Raw genomic sequence first — 19,845 nt, 5'->3', positions numbered from 1 at the left:
ATCCCTTTTGTTTCAAAAGTGCTTCTTCAAAGAAACAGACATCCCTATCTCTCTTTGAGGAAGGCACTGTGTGGGAGGCTCTGTGGGCCCTCCTACAATGCCATGACTGAGAAGCCTGTCTTTAACTGGAGCTTCAGTGAAAATGCACAGTCCAGATAAAATGCAAAGACACAAAGAGTAAATAAAGAAGTAGTCAATGCTGAGCAAAGTGTGGGCCGAGGAATTCTGCCTCCTAAGGAGGTGACAGTCAAATGAAGCTGGCTCATCATGTGTGTCAAAAGCAGCACCAGACAGGTAAATAGCAATTCTACACTTCCCTCCTACTCTAAAATTCCACCCTTAAAACACAGGGTATTTTAGGAAGCTTCCTGCTGACAGGCACATCCTGCCCAGGATTACATTTTAATAGTTCTTCTTTTACACAAACATTTAATTTATACTTCTAGTCAACATGCTATTCCCATGCAGTCCCTCGGGAGGAGCAAAACATGCAAAGCACAGAAAGGGTGTTAATGAAAAGGAATAGCCAATCTGTATTCATTGATAAATTTGCAGATAATGTAGCAGATTACTTACTATGGTTCTGGTTTTTTCCAGAGGGCAGCTTTTTATCTTTGGATCACCTCTGTAGACTCTGGCAGACAACAGTGGCCATTTTCAGAGCAGCACAGCAGAGGTTGGCACACCATCTGGAATGAATATGTGACATTCAGCATCCCAGGATCTTGGTATTTTAGACAAAAATCCACAAAATGCCCCAAGACTGTTTTCTAAGTAAAAAAACTTCCATCTAAATTTAGATTTTTTGAAGTAGCAATAACATCATTACATCACATTAAATCTAATTTCACAAAGATGAGGTTACAGGTTTTACTTGCTTTCTGCAGCCATTTTAGGACATTGCAACATGATGCTTCTTGGAGGACCAGGGGACAATTATATTTTCATTTTGCTAAAGTCAGAAAGTACTACCTATCCACACAACTTGACTCAACAACACAGCCCTAAAACCTTTATTCTGTTGATACAATAGCCCTTAATCCTTTAGCTCCCATTCCACAAATGGTAAATTGGCCCAGCATCTTACTCCTTTTTCCACTGAAGATAATGTGTCTTGAAATGAACATTGACTGTGTCTTAAAATCCAATAAATTAAATTGTCTTTCCTCAGCCAGCAGCAGGAGCAATGGAAAACATTTCTCAGAACTAGTTTGTTTAATTTCTACAAAAGTGTTTGACCTAACAATGTGTTTTAGCAAATTGGTATGACTTAGAGATAACTGATAAGCACACATCAAAAACCAGCTATGCAATTACCCGTCACAAGTCAGGTATTTTATACAAAATTTAAAAATTATACACAAACAGATCAGGAATACAGTTTGAATAAATAAATAAATTAAAATATCCAGTTCCATCACAATAGATGAAAAAAAAAAGTTAGTAAAGGTGCTAGAACTAGCAGCTTGACAGTATGCAATTTAACTGCCAGGGTACTGAAAATCTCATCATACATAGTGTTTAACAAGATCATCAACATCTGCCTCTGGATTACTGCACTATGGAGAAGGATAATCAGCTAGCCAAGTGTAAGATCTGATGTTTACATGCAAGAAAATCAGTAAATTGTGACACATTAAATTCAGCATAACTTCATTAACAACTGAGCAACCAAGTTCTGTGCCCAACTGGAAAGACCTTTGGCAAACTTCTTCCTTTGTAGCCCTACCAGAAGTGAGAGGAGAAGGCCAGGCTGCAGAGGGCTAAGGATTAGAGAAAGGCTTGTCACTGTGAAGAGGTACAGTGACCAAGTGGGATGGTCAAAAGGGGTACTATACTCCCACAAATAACAGCTAAATATTAATTTTTCATGAGTATGTGTCCATGAGCTAAAAGGAAAGGAAACACAATGGTTCAGTACAATGAAATAATTCAATTTTACTGTCTCATGTCTGAGTGTAAGTGCTGACAGTGAAGTGCCAGCTACCCTTTCTCCCTCACCCAGGCCAACCAATGCCTTTAACAACTGATACAGGACATTTTCACCATCTCCTATCCAATCAATGGGCTCTAGACCAAAACCCCTCTGGACTACAGGGATCTGACTTGCTGATACACAATGAAACAAAGTGATAGATAAACTCTTGCAAATGAAAATGGGAACTGGCAAGGAGTCTTTGGGAAGCTCCTTGCCAGAAGAGACTATCCTGTCTGACCACATATGTCAGAGGGAACGCTCCCCCCAGCACTCCCATGTTGCAGGGCTAGTCCCTGCAGCACAGGCACAGCTGGGAGCTGTGCAATCCCAGCCCGTGTGGGCTCCCTCAGACACCCACAGATGCCACTCACCGCTGAGGATTGCAGCTACAAAGGGCACAGAGGGAACTCTGGGCTTTCTACACTTGCTGCTAATTAGCTTTTCCACTTCTGATCTTCTGGATGTCTCAGCTTCAGCCCTACCTTCTCTTATCTCTCCCTATTTTTTCTTGCCTTCTTCCCCCTTTCAGACTATTGTACGAACTCTTGCCACCCTTGGTTCCAGCTGACAAAGTTGCACAGAATCCCTCTATCACACTTTTCTTCTCTGGTCTTCACAAAGCACAAAGTTGTGAGGACCATGACCCTCACCATGTTCAGTGCCCTGCTTCACTGCTCTGTTAGGTCAGTAACACTGGTTCCTCTCAAGACAGTGTATTTTGAATAATTAATCACAGAATCATTGAGGCTGGAAAAGATCAAGTCCAAGCATTAACCTAAAACTGCCAGGTCCACCATAAACCCTAAGTACCACACCTACAAGTTCTTTGAATACTTCCAATGACTGCTATTCCACCACAGCCCTGGGCAGCTTGTACCAAATGCCTGACAACCTTGTCAGTGGATAATTTTTTCCTATATGTCAAATGTAAACCTTCCTGGGTGCAATTTGAGGCCATTTCCTCTTATTCTATCACTTGTTATGTGGGAGAGTCGACACTACAGTGCTGTTAACACACACATACACATACTATGGCCATTTTAGTACCATGCCATTGTCACCTGTTTCCATGCACTCCTGCAATGAAAAGCCATGAGCAGCCCTTGCACTTTTGCTGCTTTGTGACTCTGCTGGGGGAACTTTTCCCCACAGGAATCCCACTCACTCCTCATCACAGCCCTTGGTGCCTGTCCCTGAAGTCTCTACCTAGAACTTGTCAAGTGTATACCATGGAATAGAAGCATTTAGTAGCCTTTTTTATTACCTCACATTTTGCTCTATTCCCCTCAATAAGCATTCTCTTGAAGAGAGAGCTATAACATTAACCACAAGTCCGAGAAAAATAGCAAGAATACAGCCAAAAGGTGAGCAAGGTAGTTCTCTTTTTACAGCATTTCAATTAAACTCACCCAGGGCTGGTCTTCATGCTAGTTTTAAAGCTTCTGTGTGGCAGTCACTGGGTGCAGAGCTTCAGAGGTCTCAGACTGACACTTTAGCAGCTAGTTTCTGGTGTGCATGTACAACTACACTCAAATTTTACAAGCCAGCTCCAGCCTTTTATTGACTTACAGCCATTATTTGAATTATATCCTCCTGACATTTATTAAAGGCCTGGGAATGCTGACTTGATGCTGCCCAGAATACGATGCAACTCAAACACAACTATTTCTTACTCTTTGGGAGCCACATCACTTATTGCTAGGCAAGGTTTTGACCAGACATTCATATTTTCATGCATATTTCTATACAGCCTCTCCATGCTGCACTGTAAAAAGCACTTATTTAGCTGGTGTTGCACTAAGAACCTGTATGGGCCACGCTGGGGGCACTTCTCCCCACAGACTAGCTCACCCCAGCAAGCTCATTATCAGTATTCCATGCAGGAGGGTGGTGCAAGACATGAAGTAATACTGATAATGATTGAATTGAATCATATTGGAGCCAGTATCATAGCTTGGGGTATGTCAGTAGTCACTGGACACCCGTGCAACTCTGCCACTGATCATAATGAAAGCAAGTCCTCTGAGCCTGGCAGCTCAGCCAGTTTTCAGCCCTTCTCCATGTTTATTTATCTAAATCAGACCTCATCACTTCTTCTACAGTGATGTTACAGGAGATTGTCAAAAGCCATTCTAAAGTTGACATAAACATGCGTACACGACCACAAACTTGGATTAGAAATCTCTCTGTAAGACTATTCATCCTTACAGAACAACCATTAGTGCTGAAATACTTTAAATCAAGATCGTAAGCAGCAAAGTCCAAGGAGTTGCTGAGGCTGTTTGGTTTGTTTAGCCTGGAGGAGACTGAGGGGATCCCTCATTGCAATCTGCAACATCCTTATGAAACAGAGGAGCAGGCATTCATCTCTTCACCCTCGTGACTACTGACAGGACTCGAGAAAACAGCACTAAGCTGAGTTAGGGGAGGTTTAGGCTGGATATCAGGAAAAAGTTCTTCCCTAGAGTATGGCTGAGGACTGGAGCAGGCTCCCCAGGGCAGTGGTCACGGCCCCAAGGCTGACAGAGCTCAAGGAGCGTTTGGACAACGCTCTTGGGCACAGGATGCGATTTCTGAGGTGTCCTGTGCGGGCCGGGAATTGATGATCGATGATCCTGATGGATCCCTTCCAACTCCGCATATCCTAGGATATCCTATTCTAACATTTCCTTTCCTCCTCTTTTTTCTCTCTCCATTCCCGAATTTCCCTCAGACCGCTCCCCCTGCCCTCAGGGCGGGCGGCGCGCGCGGCGCTCGTTGCCCCGGCGACGCGGCCCCGAAGTCTCGCGAGGCAGCGCGCGGCTCTCGCGGGCAGGGCGGAAGCGGCCGCCGTGTTTACAACCCGCGCCGGGGCCGGGACGCGCCGGGCCGGGCCGGGGGCACCGGCGAGCGCCCCTCGCCCATGTGCCCGCAGCCCCCGCCGTCCATGGAAGTGATGGAGGGGCCCCTCAACCTGGTGAGCGTGGGGAGAGGAGGGGAAGGGGGGGCGCGTCTGGTCAGCCGGTGCCGCCGCTGCTGCCGCCGCTCAGACAGCGGGGAGAGGGTGACACCGCTCGGCTCCCAGCCCCGGGTGAGCAGGCGGAGAGGCGCGACCCGAACAGAACAAGGAGCTCTTGCTGCCCTTCTTCCCCCCAAACACCTGTCCAGGTGTCGGGCCAGGCCCTGTCCGGACCGGAGCGGGGCCCAGCGGCGGCTCCGGGAGGGAGCGGGGTGCGCTGGGCCGGTGCCGCCGGGGACAGCGCTGCTGCGGGCCCGCTCCCGGTGCCGCCGGGGGACAGCGCTGCCCCGGGCCCGGAGAGGGAAGCAGCCGGGGGACAGCGCTGCCCCGGGCCCGCTCCCGGTGCCGCCGGGGGACAGCGCTGCCCTGGGCCCGCTCCCGGTGCCGCCGGGGGACAGCGCTGCCCCGGGCCCGGAGAGGGAAGCAGCCGGGGGACAGCGCTGCCCCGGGCCCGGAGCGCGGCACGGAGAGGGAAGCAGCCGGGTGCGTGTCGTGGCATGTTTAGATTGGAGAGGTGTGGGGACAGCGCCTTGCAAAAGCGAGGGACAAGGGCAGCTCAGGAAGGAAGCGTCTGGAGGAAGCGTTTAGATGACACAGGCCATAACCGTGAGGGTTTCAAGAGTTTTAGAGGCTTGTCAGGGCCTGGTATTGGCTAAGTGCTTCCTCTAATTTCAGAAGGTGAAATGCTTTAAAACCTTAAGTCAGTAATTGTTTTGCTTAAACTAAATTTCTAAGAAACCTGAACTGAAACGCAGTCTAAAACATGCTTCTTCACAAAAGCTAATCAGATGTTAAACGGTCTGAATTGGCAGGTCTCTGTCCCATAGACAAGATCCAGGTCAAGAAGAGTTAATTCTCTGCTTGCCTGTGGGTTTTAGCAGAGCTGTAGCTTGGCTATGTGGTGATACACAGAGCATTCCCTTAGAAAACGAGTTTGGGTCCAGCAGTCCAGTTAGCCAGAGGCAGCACACTGGGAATACAGCTGTATTGCTTCCAGGTAGGTCCAGGAATTGTTTAGACATTGGCATGCAAACCTCAGAGACTTGTGTCAGTTTAGGTTGTAACCAAAGCATACTGATTTGTCAGGGCTGCCCCAACCTGGCATAAATCAGGTATTCCTAGGTTGCTCTCCCTAGTTTCAGAAAGATTTACACAGCCATCATTGCAGACCACCTATGGAAATAGGGCTGGCAGTGTAATAGGAAGTTGGTCTATTTAGATCTGTGGGTTCTGCAGTGGTGCAGAACCACTCTGGGTATGTCAGCATCATACTGTCTCACTTTTTACTCTGTCTACTGAAAGACTAATTGAAATAAGGAACAACAGGAAATAGGAAAGCTCTTGTGACCTGTTGATGTCATGGGGTTAAAGTCAGGCAAACTTAAAGCATGGTAAAACAAGAGGGCTAAATTATAGCTATTTCACAGACACTGTAAAAACCTTTTTAAAAAGTAGATAGTAGTTCATAAGATTCTAAAGAGAAAATTATAGTTGTACATTCACTAGTAAATGTCTGAAAGTAGCAACTTTTTTGGCAATATCACCAGCCAGTAATGTTTCTTACTGAGACCACTTAGGAGGACTGTAGGAGTGACATTACTGTGACTAAAGTCTGGTTTATAACCTTGCAAGCACAACAGGAGTGTGCACAACCGTGCCTGTCTAGCTCCAGGCTGACAATAAGGTCAAGACACTTCTGGATGTAATGGATGACACAGGAAAAAGAGTTGCTTTGCACACTTTGATACACAAAACTCTGAATTTCCCTGTGAATGTGTTCCTACTGCCTGAGTGTGTCCTGAAATACAAAAACTTTTCTTGAAGCTGCTGTGCAGTGTAGTCATGGACCATCATCTACAGGAGAGTGACACATCCACTGAGGCTGTGTCAAGCACCATGGAAACTCCTCATGATAAGAGGGTTGAGTGGGTAAGCACCATGGTTAGAGCATGCCTGGATTTTGACAAGGACATGAACAGGAAGGAGTGACTTCAGTTCTGCAAAGCTCTGCTGTTCACAGCCCCTCCCTGCTGTGGAGCTTCAGACTGACAGCATCACTCAGGGAAGGTGCCAACTCCAAAATAAGGATGTTCATTGAAGTTTTTGATACTATCCAGTGTTACCTATTGCACTCTCTTTCCCATAAATTTCTTCTCTAACCTAGATCTAGTTCCAGTGAATTGGAAAAGCACAACTTTTTCCAAATATGCCAATGAGGAAAATAAAGCTACCAAAAAAAAAAAGGAAAACCAACCAAAGCTACCAAATCAGCCAACAACTAAACTACAAAGTGGTACAGTAATCATTAGTCTTATTTAACTGCTATCAATATTTTAAATACAAGTTATTTTCCCTCTTCCAATATATCATGGCTTGACAATTTTCACAAAACCCATTTTTCATCAGTTAAGGCTATTCATTAGAATTACTACAGTACTTGAATCTTGCTTTGTCTTGTAAAAATTGTCTATTAATAGTGGATTGGTGCATCTAGTCTTAGTTACTGGGAAGCATGGATATTGTCCTGATTTTCCTGGCCAGTTAGTCTGACCACCAAAAAAAACCCCAAACAAAACAATGACAAGAACAAAAACAAACAACCACACCCCACCCCTTACACTCTGATGCCATATCTTCTGTTTTCCTGGCTTCAATTATGCTCTTTTTCTGAAAGACACATTTCCCTAAAATAAATATGGAACTGAGTCTTCTTCAGCCTCACACAAAAAAATTTTAGGTTATGCCATGGAACTTAAAACCAGCATGAAGCAAGTGGAGTCCCTGCACCAGCAGGCAGCCATGCACAGCTGATTACTTATTTCACACATAATCTAGACCAAAGACACCTCAACATTCTTTTTACAAATTAAAACTTACACTATAAAAGCATGCAGATAATTCTTCTATGAACACTGCATGTTTTTACAGAGCACCTTGAGAGCTTCTCTGTGCTGCTTGCTATTGGGGCACTTCCTGCTGCCCTCTGATCTTGGCAAAGAATTTTGATCCCACATCCAGCCATAATTTTACCCTTAGGTGTAGGAGCAAAAGTTCAAGTTAAGAAGCACAACCACACACTGCTGACCAGCAAAAGCTTAGAAATAACAGTAAAAGTGAGGCAAATAGTATTAACCTCAGGAGGAGACTAGAAATTGCTCCTTAAACAGAGTTTGACACCCAGAACTTCATAATTCTGCAGATTCTACTTTCACAGCTCAGTTCTGTCCTGTAGCTAAGGAGCTATAGCACCTCTACCTTGTATTCTTCCTGCAAGGTAGTAGTAATTGTATAGTTTGTAATAAAATACAATCCAAAATCTGGTTAATATCTGTCACTTCTGAAGTTTCCTGAAGCAAAAAGGAGCCAGCTTGAAGAGCTGCTGTTTTAGTAAAAACCAGAAAGCACAGACCAATAGCTGGAGTGAGAATAGCACAAAATGTGTATTCCAAGAATCTCATGTAATAAAAACTGTTAATATTAATGCTGCTAGCCATCACTAGCAACCATTGCAGTGCAAGCCAATCAATGGTTAACTTAATTATTTCAAAATGAGGTAATAGTGCATCCACACAAAGGCAAAATAACAAGCAGAATAAATATGCAACATGGAAGGGTAGGAGGAGAAAATAGAAAACATCTACAGAAGTTCATGAGAGACCAGAGAATTTAAAGCACACATGTTAATGTGTTTGAGACTTAATGCCAGCCTGCACTTCTGTTATTTTCATTGGAAAACCAGGAATATTATGTTAATCTACAGAAACATCCATGGAGCCCCATTTATTTTCTTTGATTTTTTTTTTCAGTCTTAACCTGTCAGCTGCTAGACTTCATCTTCCAGTGTAGAATGAAACCAAAAAAAGGCAGATGCACTCAGTTCTGAAGTCCAGTTACAGAGAACAAGCTTGTAAGGTAACAAAAGGGGAAGTATCACTAGACAGACATGCTTAACACAAAATCTGTTATTACCACAGTGTGGAAGAGCCAAAAGGTGTGAATTACAGAGGCTGCAGCATATCTGAGTGAAGTGGCTGGAGGTGATCAGATACTCAGCTGAACAGCCAGATCAGTAATAGCCCCCTTGGAAAAGCTGGACAGTGTTGTGTGCAGGCATGTAACTGCTGTAAAAGCACCACACAAAACTGTTCCTTGTGGCACATAAAGCAGCTTGCAGCAGCTTCCAGTCAAGAACATCATTAGCTAAGCACTGGGTGGCTGCAGGTGTTATTTGCTCACTGTACCTGTGCTGTTTGGGTACCTACCAGCTGTGCCTTTCTGCTGTGTCACACTGGCCTTGCATGCCTCTCGTCAAGCACAGAGCTCAGCCCTGAGTAAGCATGACCAGCAGATTAAAGACCCAAATGAAGCCATCTCAGAGAAGCCTGGTGAGACAGACTGAAGGCACAGCTGAAGCCTTTCTGCCCCACTTGTTTTGAAATTGTTGCTCTTGGAAGCTTGTTTACTTGGACAATTTGTTGTAATGGTTCAGATGCTCCTATTGAGAGGCAGATCAGTTGCTGTAACAGCCTGAGCCTTGTGGTTTAGGGCTACATACAAAAGCCCAGACTGGTTTTGTTTATCAGGGCAGTGGAATGGTTCTCATTTAACCTTCAGTTAGCAAGACTTGTGTAGTACCAGCTGTGACACATTTTATATGGGGACAAAAAGGACATAGCCAAAGCAGCTGAGATCTGCAGGCACACAAAATGCTCAGGAGGTGGTGGAGTCACCATCTCTGGATAAGGAAAGACCAGACATGACACTCATTGCTATGGTCTCATTGACAGAGTGGTGTTCAGTCACAGGCTGAACTTAATCTCACTGTCTTTTCCAACCTAATTTATTCTGGGAGTCTGAAAATGCTCTGAAAAACAAGTGGAAGCATTTAGTGGTTTTATCATACTGAATAAAGGAACGGAATGAGGTTGATTTGAGTGTGCAGCACCTTAATGAAGGTGCAGGTGCTCAGGGAAAGGGCTACAGCTCTGCCTGGATGGGGTTTGGAATACTCCACCTAGCCTGAGCAGTATGGATGCAAGTTGGGTTCATTCCAGATCTTTTAATTGCATTTGCATGGTGAGGAACTCAGAGTAACCATTTCATCTGAAACTTGGAATAGGTTGGGAGCACAGGCATAGTCATTTAGAGCTATTCAGTCAATTAATGGGGTTGCCTAAACAGCTGCTTGCTTGTCTGCCCATATATTTAAGGTCCAATGCTATTGCTTACATGCAAGGTGAACTTTGACATCTTCACAACTCAATACAAAGTGATTCAAAGTGGGTCTGTACTCTCAACATTAACATTCTCATGATAGTGTCACTTACTTGTTTTGCTCTATAGGAACACTAACCTATAATTTACACAGTTGAGTCATTGTTCTGTCAACCTTGCTAAATACAGGCTGTCAAAAACAGAAAATTGAGCTAACATGTGACTAGTGGTCTTGGTTGAACAGCCACAATGGGTTCTGCCATATTTTGGTTGACCTTTAGTCATGTTTCTCTACAGAACACAAGTATTTAAAAATGGGGGCTTGCTTCTCTTGGTAAAACTAAACCATTCCCATTTCTTTAGTTTTTCTGCAAATATATTCTCATTATTTAGCATAAGTTATGGTACAACTCTATTATTATTTTTACTTTTAGTGCAACTGCCACTGAATACCAGCATTTTCCATAGTCACTCTGATCAAGGCTGCACTTTTTTTAGTAAATGAACGGCCATAGTTTATTCTTAGACCTCTCAGATCAAGTTTTGCACTTGTATTCTCTCATTACATTTTTCAGTGCATATGAGGACATACACATTCAAACCTTTCTAAATTCACTATTTCCTGGTAAGAATGGCTTTGAAAGAGGCTTCGGTATATGTGGCCTCTGACAGAGTGTGTGTGGGGTGGAGAGAGCCATGGTGCACCACCTTGTCCCACCCTTTGTGGCCTGCTGCTGTAAACACCCACATGGAAAACACTCAGCACTCTTCTGGATAGTAGGGCAGCAATGCAGTGTGCACTTTGACTGTTCAAAATAGAAATCAGACCTATAGCCTTAAGGAAACAAATCCTAAAATAGATCCCTCATCTCTCAGAAAACCCTTCCTCCTTGTTTTCAGCAGTAGGAGAGCACAGGTATTAATATTTTCAGGCAATAATAACTAATATGCACAGTCCATAACATGAAATAGATGATAGCACCATCAAACAATGATTTCACTTAAAACATTTACAAACAGAAACTTCTTTGCAGTTAAACTTTCATCAGGCCCCATTACTCTAGCAGCTGGGTTTTTCCTGCCTTTGTCACTTTAAGTAAAGTGCTGTAATCTGTGCTCCATAATCCCATCAAAATACATCATTTTCTGGTGAGTCCTTTGTAATACACTAAGAAGGCTGTAAGCTTAACATCTTGTGCAAGGCTTTGTCCAGTGAAGAGCTGTTCCATTAGAGGAACAGAGAAAAACAAAACATACCTGTCTCAGCTGCAGGAGCACTGCTGCAAATGACTGCTCTGAGGAGAGGGTAGTAGGCTTACCCTGTTTGAAAATGTATACTACATCTGCCCTCTTTTTTTTTTTTTTTTTAGAACACTATCTTTTTTTTTTTTTCCTGTTATGCTCCTTTCCATAAGAGCTAACCATCAGCTAGAGTTGTATGGGAAGAGTAGCAGCTTTCCTTCCTTATCCCCACAGCCTAAGCCAGGATCACACTGTGGTAGTCCTTTAAGTTGTAAGAGGATGCTGTGTCTAGAAAGAAAACATTGCTATTTTTTCCTTTGAAGGAACAGTAATAGGCCTGGCAAGTGGCCTTGTGGCTTCATTTCTCACAGCCTGCAGTCACATCATTATCTAGTCTATAGTGGGGAAAAAACCAACCCAACAAAGAAGTGGAATGTTAAATTTTGGTTAAAGAAAGCTGACAGTAAAGAGGAGACCCTCATTGCTGTTCTGTAGGATTCTTTGATTGGGTTTTATCCTGCTGTTCAGAGATTACATAGGCAATGATTTGGGCTAGTCAGGTGGAAAGATCAAATAGGAACACTTCCAGAATAGCACTAAAACTTAGTAAAGCAAGTATCATCCCTCAGCATCTCACTACATTTACAGAGGGTGTGGAAAAATATCTCACTTACCTTCTCCAGTTAATCCAGAGTGCTCCAAGTCACACAGTAAGGCTTGCCCAAATCTCTTAAGAACCAATTACATTGGAGCAAGGTGAGGAAGCTTTACAGCTTGGCCATCCTTCACTCACACCTGCTTCCTATTACAAGAGTCAAGTTGTTACACCTGTCCATTTGCCTACTGGGAATTCCTGCTCATCAGGATTGGGAGGGACATCTGAAAGTAGTTGTCAGCCTGCTTCCCCTTTTCAATTGTATAGCTTCTTAATAAAGTATAATTTTACTTACACCCCATCCTGCATTAATTTCCAGCAGTGGAAGAGGAAAGAGAAATGAGATCTATAAGCCCACCACAGTCAAGCAGCAGCAAGACCAAAGTCAAAGCAATCCTGCCTCTGTCTGCTGGGAACCAGCACTGAGCTCCAGAGCTGTTGTGTAAATACCTTCCTCTAACTTGACATCAGAGCAGGGATAAACTTGAGAGTTATCTTCTCTGTATGACAGAGGACCAGTTCTTCCATTGCCAGTTTTATAGTGGGACACAGGCCACTCTGGGTTCCAAACAGATGTGCTAACAGTGGTGGAAGCTGCATGGCTGAGGGTAACTGAGCACTGAGAACAAACCATCAGAGCAGCCAAGATGCAGAGGTTCATCCATGATAATGGCTAGTAAGCATCCTAATGCTTCTGTTGCAGCTTCATCACTTGCTGCTAGGAAACAGCACCATTAATTTCTTCCAATTGCTTCTTCATAAATAAGCTAATGTGAAAGTGGGAGAAATTCCTTGATCTTTCCACAATCAACTAATTGGAATTAGTTATATTAGTTGGAATTAGAATAAAGGAGCAAGTATTTTCTTGTCAACCTGTCAGGAAAAGATAGGAAAATAGGAATTCCTTGCCCATGACTGACTGTAAAACAGCTAGTTTTCTCACACAGGGCTCTGCTGAAAACTGATTTTTTTTTTTCTGGTGTGGCTCCTGTTGTTTCTATTGAGAATTCTGTTGCATCAGAGTAAGATAGCCTGACACGTATATTTTGGTGTAAGAGCCAGAAAGGCATTGTGATCTTGTTGTCAGAGGACCCTAGGTTTTGTTTTTGCCGACATCTATGGACTTTTGTTTTCTTAATTTGATTCACAGTTCAGCCCAACTTCTTCAGACTCCCTTCAGCTTCACTGGAAGTTAATTGAGAATGGAAATAATTTAATTGCTCAAATAAGAACTGAATGTCCTCAGATGTTCTGCATGTGCTTAAGTGATTTGAGTAAGATCACACTCCAGCAGTTTAAAACATACATGAATAATGTTTGAAAACAATGGGACTCAAATTCTCATATGTAAAAACCAAAATGAAACTTGTCCTCTGACTTGTTGAATTGCTTTCTCAGTTCTTCTGTCTCTGGCTATTCTATTTCCTCTTTCCCTGTTTTTTCACACCCGCCCATGCAGTTTGCAGAAGCAGCTGTATCAATACTAATTTACTGAAAAATTGTTTTGCAAAGAACTAGCTCAGGTGTTCTTATGTCCATGACATAGCTAATTTGTAATGGGACAAGCTGCCAGGAATAACCAAGGAGGTGGCTCTGTCTGTGCTGATACTGTTTGTTCATATCAAAGGGAAATAAGTTTATCTTTCTGGCATATGTTGTTCGTAGGAGTCCATAGAAAAAGGCCATAAAACAGATGATTTTCCAATAGGAAAATGCTTCCTCTTCTGAGATTATTTAACCTCAGAAGAAATGGGAAATGCTAACAATGCTCTGGGGATTCAGTGAAGGTGAGGAAAAAGAATATAACAAAGAATATTTCATGTGAAAAATCAGGGAGTTGTGGTTTAGGTTTTTTAAGAACACATCATATTAGCATATGAAATCAGTTTTAGGAAAGCCAAATGTGTTCATAGAGTGATGTTACTGCCAGGGATTGCCTAAGAGCAGCTGTTGCCCAAACAGGTGTTTTCTCTGTAAGTTTTCTCTTCTGTGGTGTCAGAGCTGCTAAGATTCTGGTAGAACACTGAACTTACTGTAATACTGTAGGGCATAACTCCACTTGGCAGATAAACTGACGTGCATTTTGGGACTTGTATTTTAAATGCATGTTAATGTCAGTGCCATGTAAGTATCGGTACCTGATGTCTGTTTACTTCAAGCTCCACATGTAGTAAAGCAGTGCTGAGCAGTGTGTGTAACTCACAGCTGTTGGGAAATTTAGCTGACTAGAGACTGGAAAAGTACAAAGCCATGGCTAATTCCAAGTCCTGCACCTGCTAGACAGTGTGTCCTTGGGCCTAGCTGTAGTAGGATAACAAATAGTGAAAGAGACATGAGAAAAGAGAGATGTAACCCCTAAGGAATGAGGAAGAGTTAATGGTATAGTTTAACCAATAGATTGCTTGGCTTACAGAATATTCATAAGCTTATTATTTGCTGTATAAGTGTTTGATGCTTTCTGCAATAAACTGGACCTGTGATGAACCATCTGGTGTCCTGGTCCCCTTCCTTTGACACACAGCCTCACCAGCCTTTCACATTCCACAGCTTGTCTTGGAGGAAGGGCCATAAAATCTATGTCTTGTAGTAATGACAGAAAAAAGCCTTGCTTACATGAGTGTTGCAGTGCTGGTTATCCAATGGTTTCTCACTAAGCATATGCAAATACTTGCATCAAATGTTTGCTTTCAGCAACAACCTTAGTCTGTGTTGGTGGTTTACATTAGTGGTTTACAAATACTCATGTAGGTTTAACTGTTGTGCAGCAACAACGTGACTTTGATGCTTTTAACTATGGCTGTGCTGCAACCATTCATTGGTGTAAGCTGCAGACAAAAATAAAAAGCAAGTTATTCACCCAAGAGGCAAAATGTCTTGAGCATAGGGCAGCAGAAAATATCAAATTAGCTGTAAGATGTAACACAATTCAAATATCTTGCATTCTGCCAGGTAAATTGGTCCAAAATACTTCCAACTTCTCATAACTTCTTTTGGCCCAGTGTTCTTTTTGCATTACTATGGTAAATGGCTGCCTAGAAAGGGGAACATGTGCTTCCTGAGGAACAGCTTCAAAAGTATTTTGTTGTGTACACACCAGTTTTGCTACATTAACAAACTTCACTTCTTACCAGTACAGACTCTTGTACGGTACTATTAAAGAAGTCCAGTTACAAAGCTGGGAAGGGAGTGAAAATTTGAGCCTAAAAGCCTGAGAACTGGAATCAGTACAGGTTTTTCAGATGTATTGGTTACTTTAAAGATAGGTGTAACTATTTGCCCATTAACCCTCATTGATGTAATGTTGTTTTTTTCATTTTAAGGCTCACCAGCAAAGCAGAAAAGCAGACCGCTTGTTGGCAGCGGGGAAATATGAAGAAGCAATTTCCTGTCACAAAAAAGCTGCTGGTGAGTAGGTTATTTCTCACATTTCAGCTCTTAAAATCAGTTTCTAGATTTGCGTGCACCAAGCCTGTCTTGAGTTCAAGAAGTATTTGAACAGTGTTTGATTGGGGTTCTTGGGGTGTCCTGCACAGCACCAGGAGTTGGCCTTGATGGTCCTGCTGGGTCCCTTCCAGCTCAGCAGATTCTGTGATTCTGTGTAAGCAGAATGTCTAGTAACTTGAAAAATATCTATTTTTAAAATGTCAGTTTGTTTTTCAGTCCAGATCAAGAACCCTTTTGAAAACGTTTTTTCTCACATGAGCAGCTGAAGTCAGACATTTCCAAGTTGTTTAGATTGGGGTGATTATCACTGTGAAGGCAGTTCTTGACTGAAGATGAAGCCAACACCTTGTGGTGTGCACAGACTTGAGTTGTGTACCTGCTCTAAGCCAGTTTCACTGTATACTCTGCATTTTCTTTACTGCTTTCATAGGCGAGGGCACAGTGCTTTCTCTGTTGGTAAAGGACAAATGTTTGCTTACAAAACTTCCCTTTCCTAATGTCTGCATCAAGGCAGCTAGCAACAGGTGAGAGCTCCCCAGAACTCAAGCTAAACAGCAGCTTCCATCACAGACCTTGACTCTGCAGGGACAGCCTCTCCTCTGTGAGATCTTGTGCTTTTACCTGTCCATTTAAACAGTCCTGCTTCACTTTTTGTGTTGGGGTCCCTCAGCTCTCTGACAGTGTGCAGCTCCTTGGCAGAAGAAGAAAGGAGGTCTTAACTGGTGCAACAACTAGGGCATTTTCAGTGACAGGGCTTGTGTGGAGACAAAGTAAGTGGCTGCTCTGAACATGGTAACCTGGATACCAGGCATTCTGCCTCCATTCATAAATACTAGAAAACCCCATGAAGTGAGAAACTAATAGTTTCTTTGGTATTTATGAATACTCACAGCGATGAGGGATCGCACTTACATTCTAAAATGCATATTTTTTGTTTTCTTTCACTTCATATACCAAGATCAAACCCAAAACTACACTGAATGTTTCTTGCTTTTGTCTTGCATCATTCCAAATTTGGTTGAGAATTGCTCATACATTGTCATTTTCAGCACTAGTAAGATATGCTCAAAGTCTTTCTGGAAATTTCTGCTGCTCTAAAAACAAACTGGAGTGACCCAAGCCAACAGGTTACCATGGGAAGGGTGTAGTGTGCACTACAAGGTCTTACACTGATTTTTTCAGACTTCTGACAAATAGCAGGTGTTTCCAGCCACTGTAACTTGTAAATACTTTCCCTCTAGACTGCTGCCTTTATGTGGGGGTTGAGCACACAGGTCTGAAGGCTTTCCTTAGCTTTTCTGGAGGTGTTCAGGTTTCCCAGGCTGCCCTGAGTGCTGATGGATGATGTTCTGTCCCACAGGGTACCTCACGGACGCCATGAAGCTGACCCAGTCGGAGCAGGTGAGACCTGAGCACAGCAGCTGCCACAACCAGCCACAGCCCTGGTGTGCCCATGGGTCCCCTTGGGTCTGATCACACCCCTCCTGGCCATTAACCTCTGCAAAATTCTCTGAACCCTTGGCAACTGCACCAGGAGTTTCACAAGTGTGGTAATACTTACCTTCCTAGAGAGTTTTTCCAAGGACAAGAGAAACCTTAACCCACCCAAGGGGTCTCCAGCTTTGTAGTCTGCCAGACATCTTCAAGTATGTGACAAAACATGTGTCATTAACTTTTTCTGTTAGTATTTTGCTGAGACAAAAAACCAAGCATCTCACCTACAGTGTGTCATTTTGGCTTAATGCATCCTGATTGGGGGATCTCTAGAACAACAGCCCTGACACTTTTTCTTATTCATTGCATGTTTATCTGTGAATGTAGTAGTGCAGTCTGCTCAGTACTTTTGTACCAGCAGGCTTTGAATTTAGCCAATATTGTGAAATCAAATAACCCTTGGAGATCAGAATCTGTCTTTGCTCCAGTGGGTCATTCTTGTAGAAAAATGGTCTTTGACCCAGGTGAGTTCATAACCACTGTGCCACCTCCTTCATTAAATATGGCTGAATCATTTAGGTCCATACCTGGCCTTGGAGCAATTTGCTGCTTCATTTTGGATGTTATTGATACAGCTACACAGATACCATCATAGAAGCATACAAAAAGTGTGCATTGTTTAGCCAGAGTGTGGCTGTGCATGCCAAGTGAATCTCTTCCTTCTTGGTGTTGGTCATAGGTCAGTTAAACCCTGGGTGCCTCTGCCCAGAGGTATTGTAGCCTGGTCAGTGACTTACAAACAAACAGACCAGTGGTTATGCTAAATCTGACATATCTGAATCTTTTGCACTGTAGAAGCAGAGAACATTTCCTGTTGGACTTAATGTCTGAATAACAAAAGCTCTCCCCCTTGGGCATGCAATGATGCTGTTGATGTAAATATTTACACACATGTAATTCAGTGTTTGTGAATATTTGGGTGGTATTAGGGATCACCAGCTAAATTGTTTAATCTTGTTCTTACTCAGGCTCAGCTATCACTGGAATTACAAAGGGATAGTCATATGAAACAGTTACTGCTCATCCAGGAGAGGTGGAAAAGGGCAAAGAGGGAGGAAAAGCTGAAAGCCCAGCAGAGTGCTGACAAGGAAGCAGCTGCACATCTTCAGACTTCTTACAGGCCATCTGCTGAAGACTCTGATGATCAAAACATACTGGTTCCTGTTGCTCAGAAATACAGCTCTTCCACAGAGAAACATTCACAGGATGTTCGGGGTGTCTTTGACAGGGACCCAGATACACTTCTGTTTCTGCTGCAGAAAAAAAAGGAGCCAGTGGAAGCATGTATTGGGAGTAAAGCGCCAAAAGATGACAAAACAATAATAGAGGAGCAGGCAACCAAAATTGCAGATTTGAAGCAGCTCATAGAATCTCTTGTAGCTGAAAACGAGAGGTTAAGGAGAGAGAATAAGCAGTTAAAAGCAGAAAGAGCTAGACTCCAAAAATCTCCAGTAGACAAGGAGCTGGATGTAGACACTGACTTTGTGGAGAAGTCAGAGTTGTGGGGTCTGCAGCAGCACTCGGAATCTGCTTCTTCAGCTGCAACTTGGCAGAAGTTTGCCACAACTGCTGGGAAGGCAAAGGACATTCCAATACCCAACCTTCCCCCCCTGGACATCCCGTCCCCGGAACTCCCGCTGCTGGAACTCTCTGATGATATTCTCAAAGGACTGATGAATAGTTAAAAACCAGGAAAAGTGCTCAGTGTAGTTACCCAAACTTGAAAAAAAGGGAAAGCCACCGGGACAATGGTGATCTGAGGGCAGAAACATTTACCACAATCCTACTGTTGGAGAAAAGGCATTAAGCAACTTTGTTACTGTGAAATACACATCATATCTGATTTACTTCATGGAAGTGAAAGGTACCATAGTTGGTATAAGATGCTGATCTCTTTAGTCTTTCTCCCAATGTTTCAAACCAAATGACTGCCTGGAGAATGTTTCAAGTAACACAATCCTTCAGGGTTTTTAAGTATGCTATATGTAATAGTTATCTATAATGCCATAAATGATGGTGCAGAACCTAACTGTTATGGTTGCCAGTTGGCTGCCACTTCATATTGAAAAATGCTTTCTAGCATGAATTTAAACTGTGCATTTCATTATGCATAACTTTGTTAATTCAGATACAGTGCAATTTATACACCTCCTAGATGGATTTATGTGCCACACTCTCTGTTCCTGACCATGTTAACCTCAAGTCAGGAGAGATTTTAATTTCCATGCTATGAAGGAACCAACTTACTCGTTCTATCGATGTGGGTTTTTTTGGGGGTTATCTGTTTACATAACTAATCAGGGTGCATTGAATCTAGCTATTGGTTTCTGTATAAAGTGACATGGTTTAAAATGAAAAATCCATACTTAAGGTAAAATACCCTTTTTGTTTTCAGTGATGCATGAATGGAAATAATTCTAGCTGGCAGTATTTGATTGAAAAAGAAATTGTTTACAGCTTAACCTGATTCAAAAAGGATAGGAAAATAAAAACCAAGGTGTTTTGACACTGTCTGTTACATTTGTACAAATGTTGCCAAGTATAAAGAACAAATCAGAACTTGTACTAAGTGTTAGGATACACCTACAGCTGAGCCTCCACGTTCATCATCCAGCAAATTCAAGAAAGGTGGGATGAATTCAGAGGGCCCTGCCCACCTGTGGAGTGACCTGGCTGTCAGCTGAGTTCTAGCCCTTTAGAGCGTTGGAGCATCAGCAGAGCAGCTCTGTGGATTTGCTGGGACACAGCCCAGCAGGAGCTGTAGGAACAGTGTGAGGGTGCTGGGTCTGAGCAGGGCCCTGCACACACCCTCAGGGTGCT

At 43.1% G+C, this 19,845-nt stretch overlaps 1 protein-coding gene across 1 annotated transcript; it reads left to right on the top strand.

The window, feature by feature from the left end:
* The first annotated feature begins 4,837 nt into the window (after positions 1-4,837).
* On the top strand, positions 4,838-19,531 carry NRBF2 (nuclear receptor binding factor 2). The gene is made up of 4 exons (XM_058029215.1): positions 4,838-4,934; positions 15,408-15,492; positions 16,892-16,932; positions 17,994-19,531. Exons 1-4 carry the CDS (start codon positions 4,881-4,883, stop codon positions 18,708-18,710), a joined length of 897 nt encoding a protein of 298 aa, XP_057885198.1. The 5' UTR covers positions 4,838-4,880; the 3' UTR covers positions 18,711-19,531.
* The last annotated feature ends 314 nt before the right edge of the window (positions 19,532-19,845 follow it).

Source organism: Melospiza georgiana, chromosome 8 (genome assembly GCF_028018845.1).
Source record: "Melospiza georgiana isolate bMelGeo1 chromosome 8, bMelGeo1.pri, whole genome shotgun sequence".
NCBI classification, from domain to species: domain Eukaryota; kingdom Metazoa; phylum Chordata; class Aves; order Passeriformes; family Passerellidae; genus Melospiza; species Melospiza georgiana.
The sequence above is the reverse complement of the archived record's forward strand: the minus strand, read 5'-3'. Positions and strand labels throughout refer to the sequence as shown.

What these genes read in the sequence shown, in the direction of transcription:
- NRBF2 (XM_058029215.1), top strand. Translation starts at nt 4,881, where the DNA reads ATGTGCCCGCAGCCCCCGCCGTCCATGGAAGTGATGGAGGGGCCCCTC. An exon ending in TGGAGGGGCCCCTCAACCTG is followed by an intron (nt 4,935 to 15,407) that starts GTGAGCGTGGGG and finishes TTTCATTTTAAG; the next exon opens with GCTCACCAGCAAAGCAGAAA. An exon ending in AGCTGACCCAGTCGGAGCAG is followed by an intron (nt 16,933 to 17,993) that starts GTGAGACCTGAG and finishes GTTCTTACTCAG; the next exon opens with GCTCAGCTATCACTGGAATT.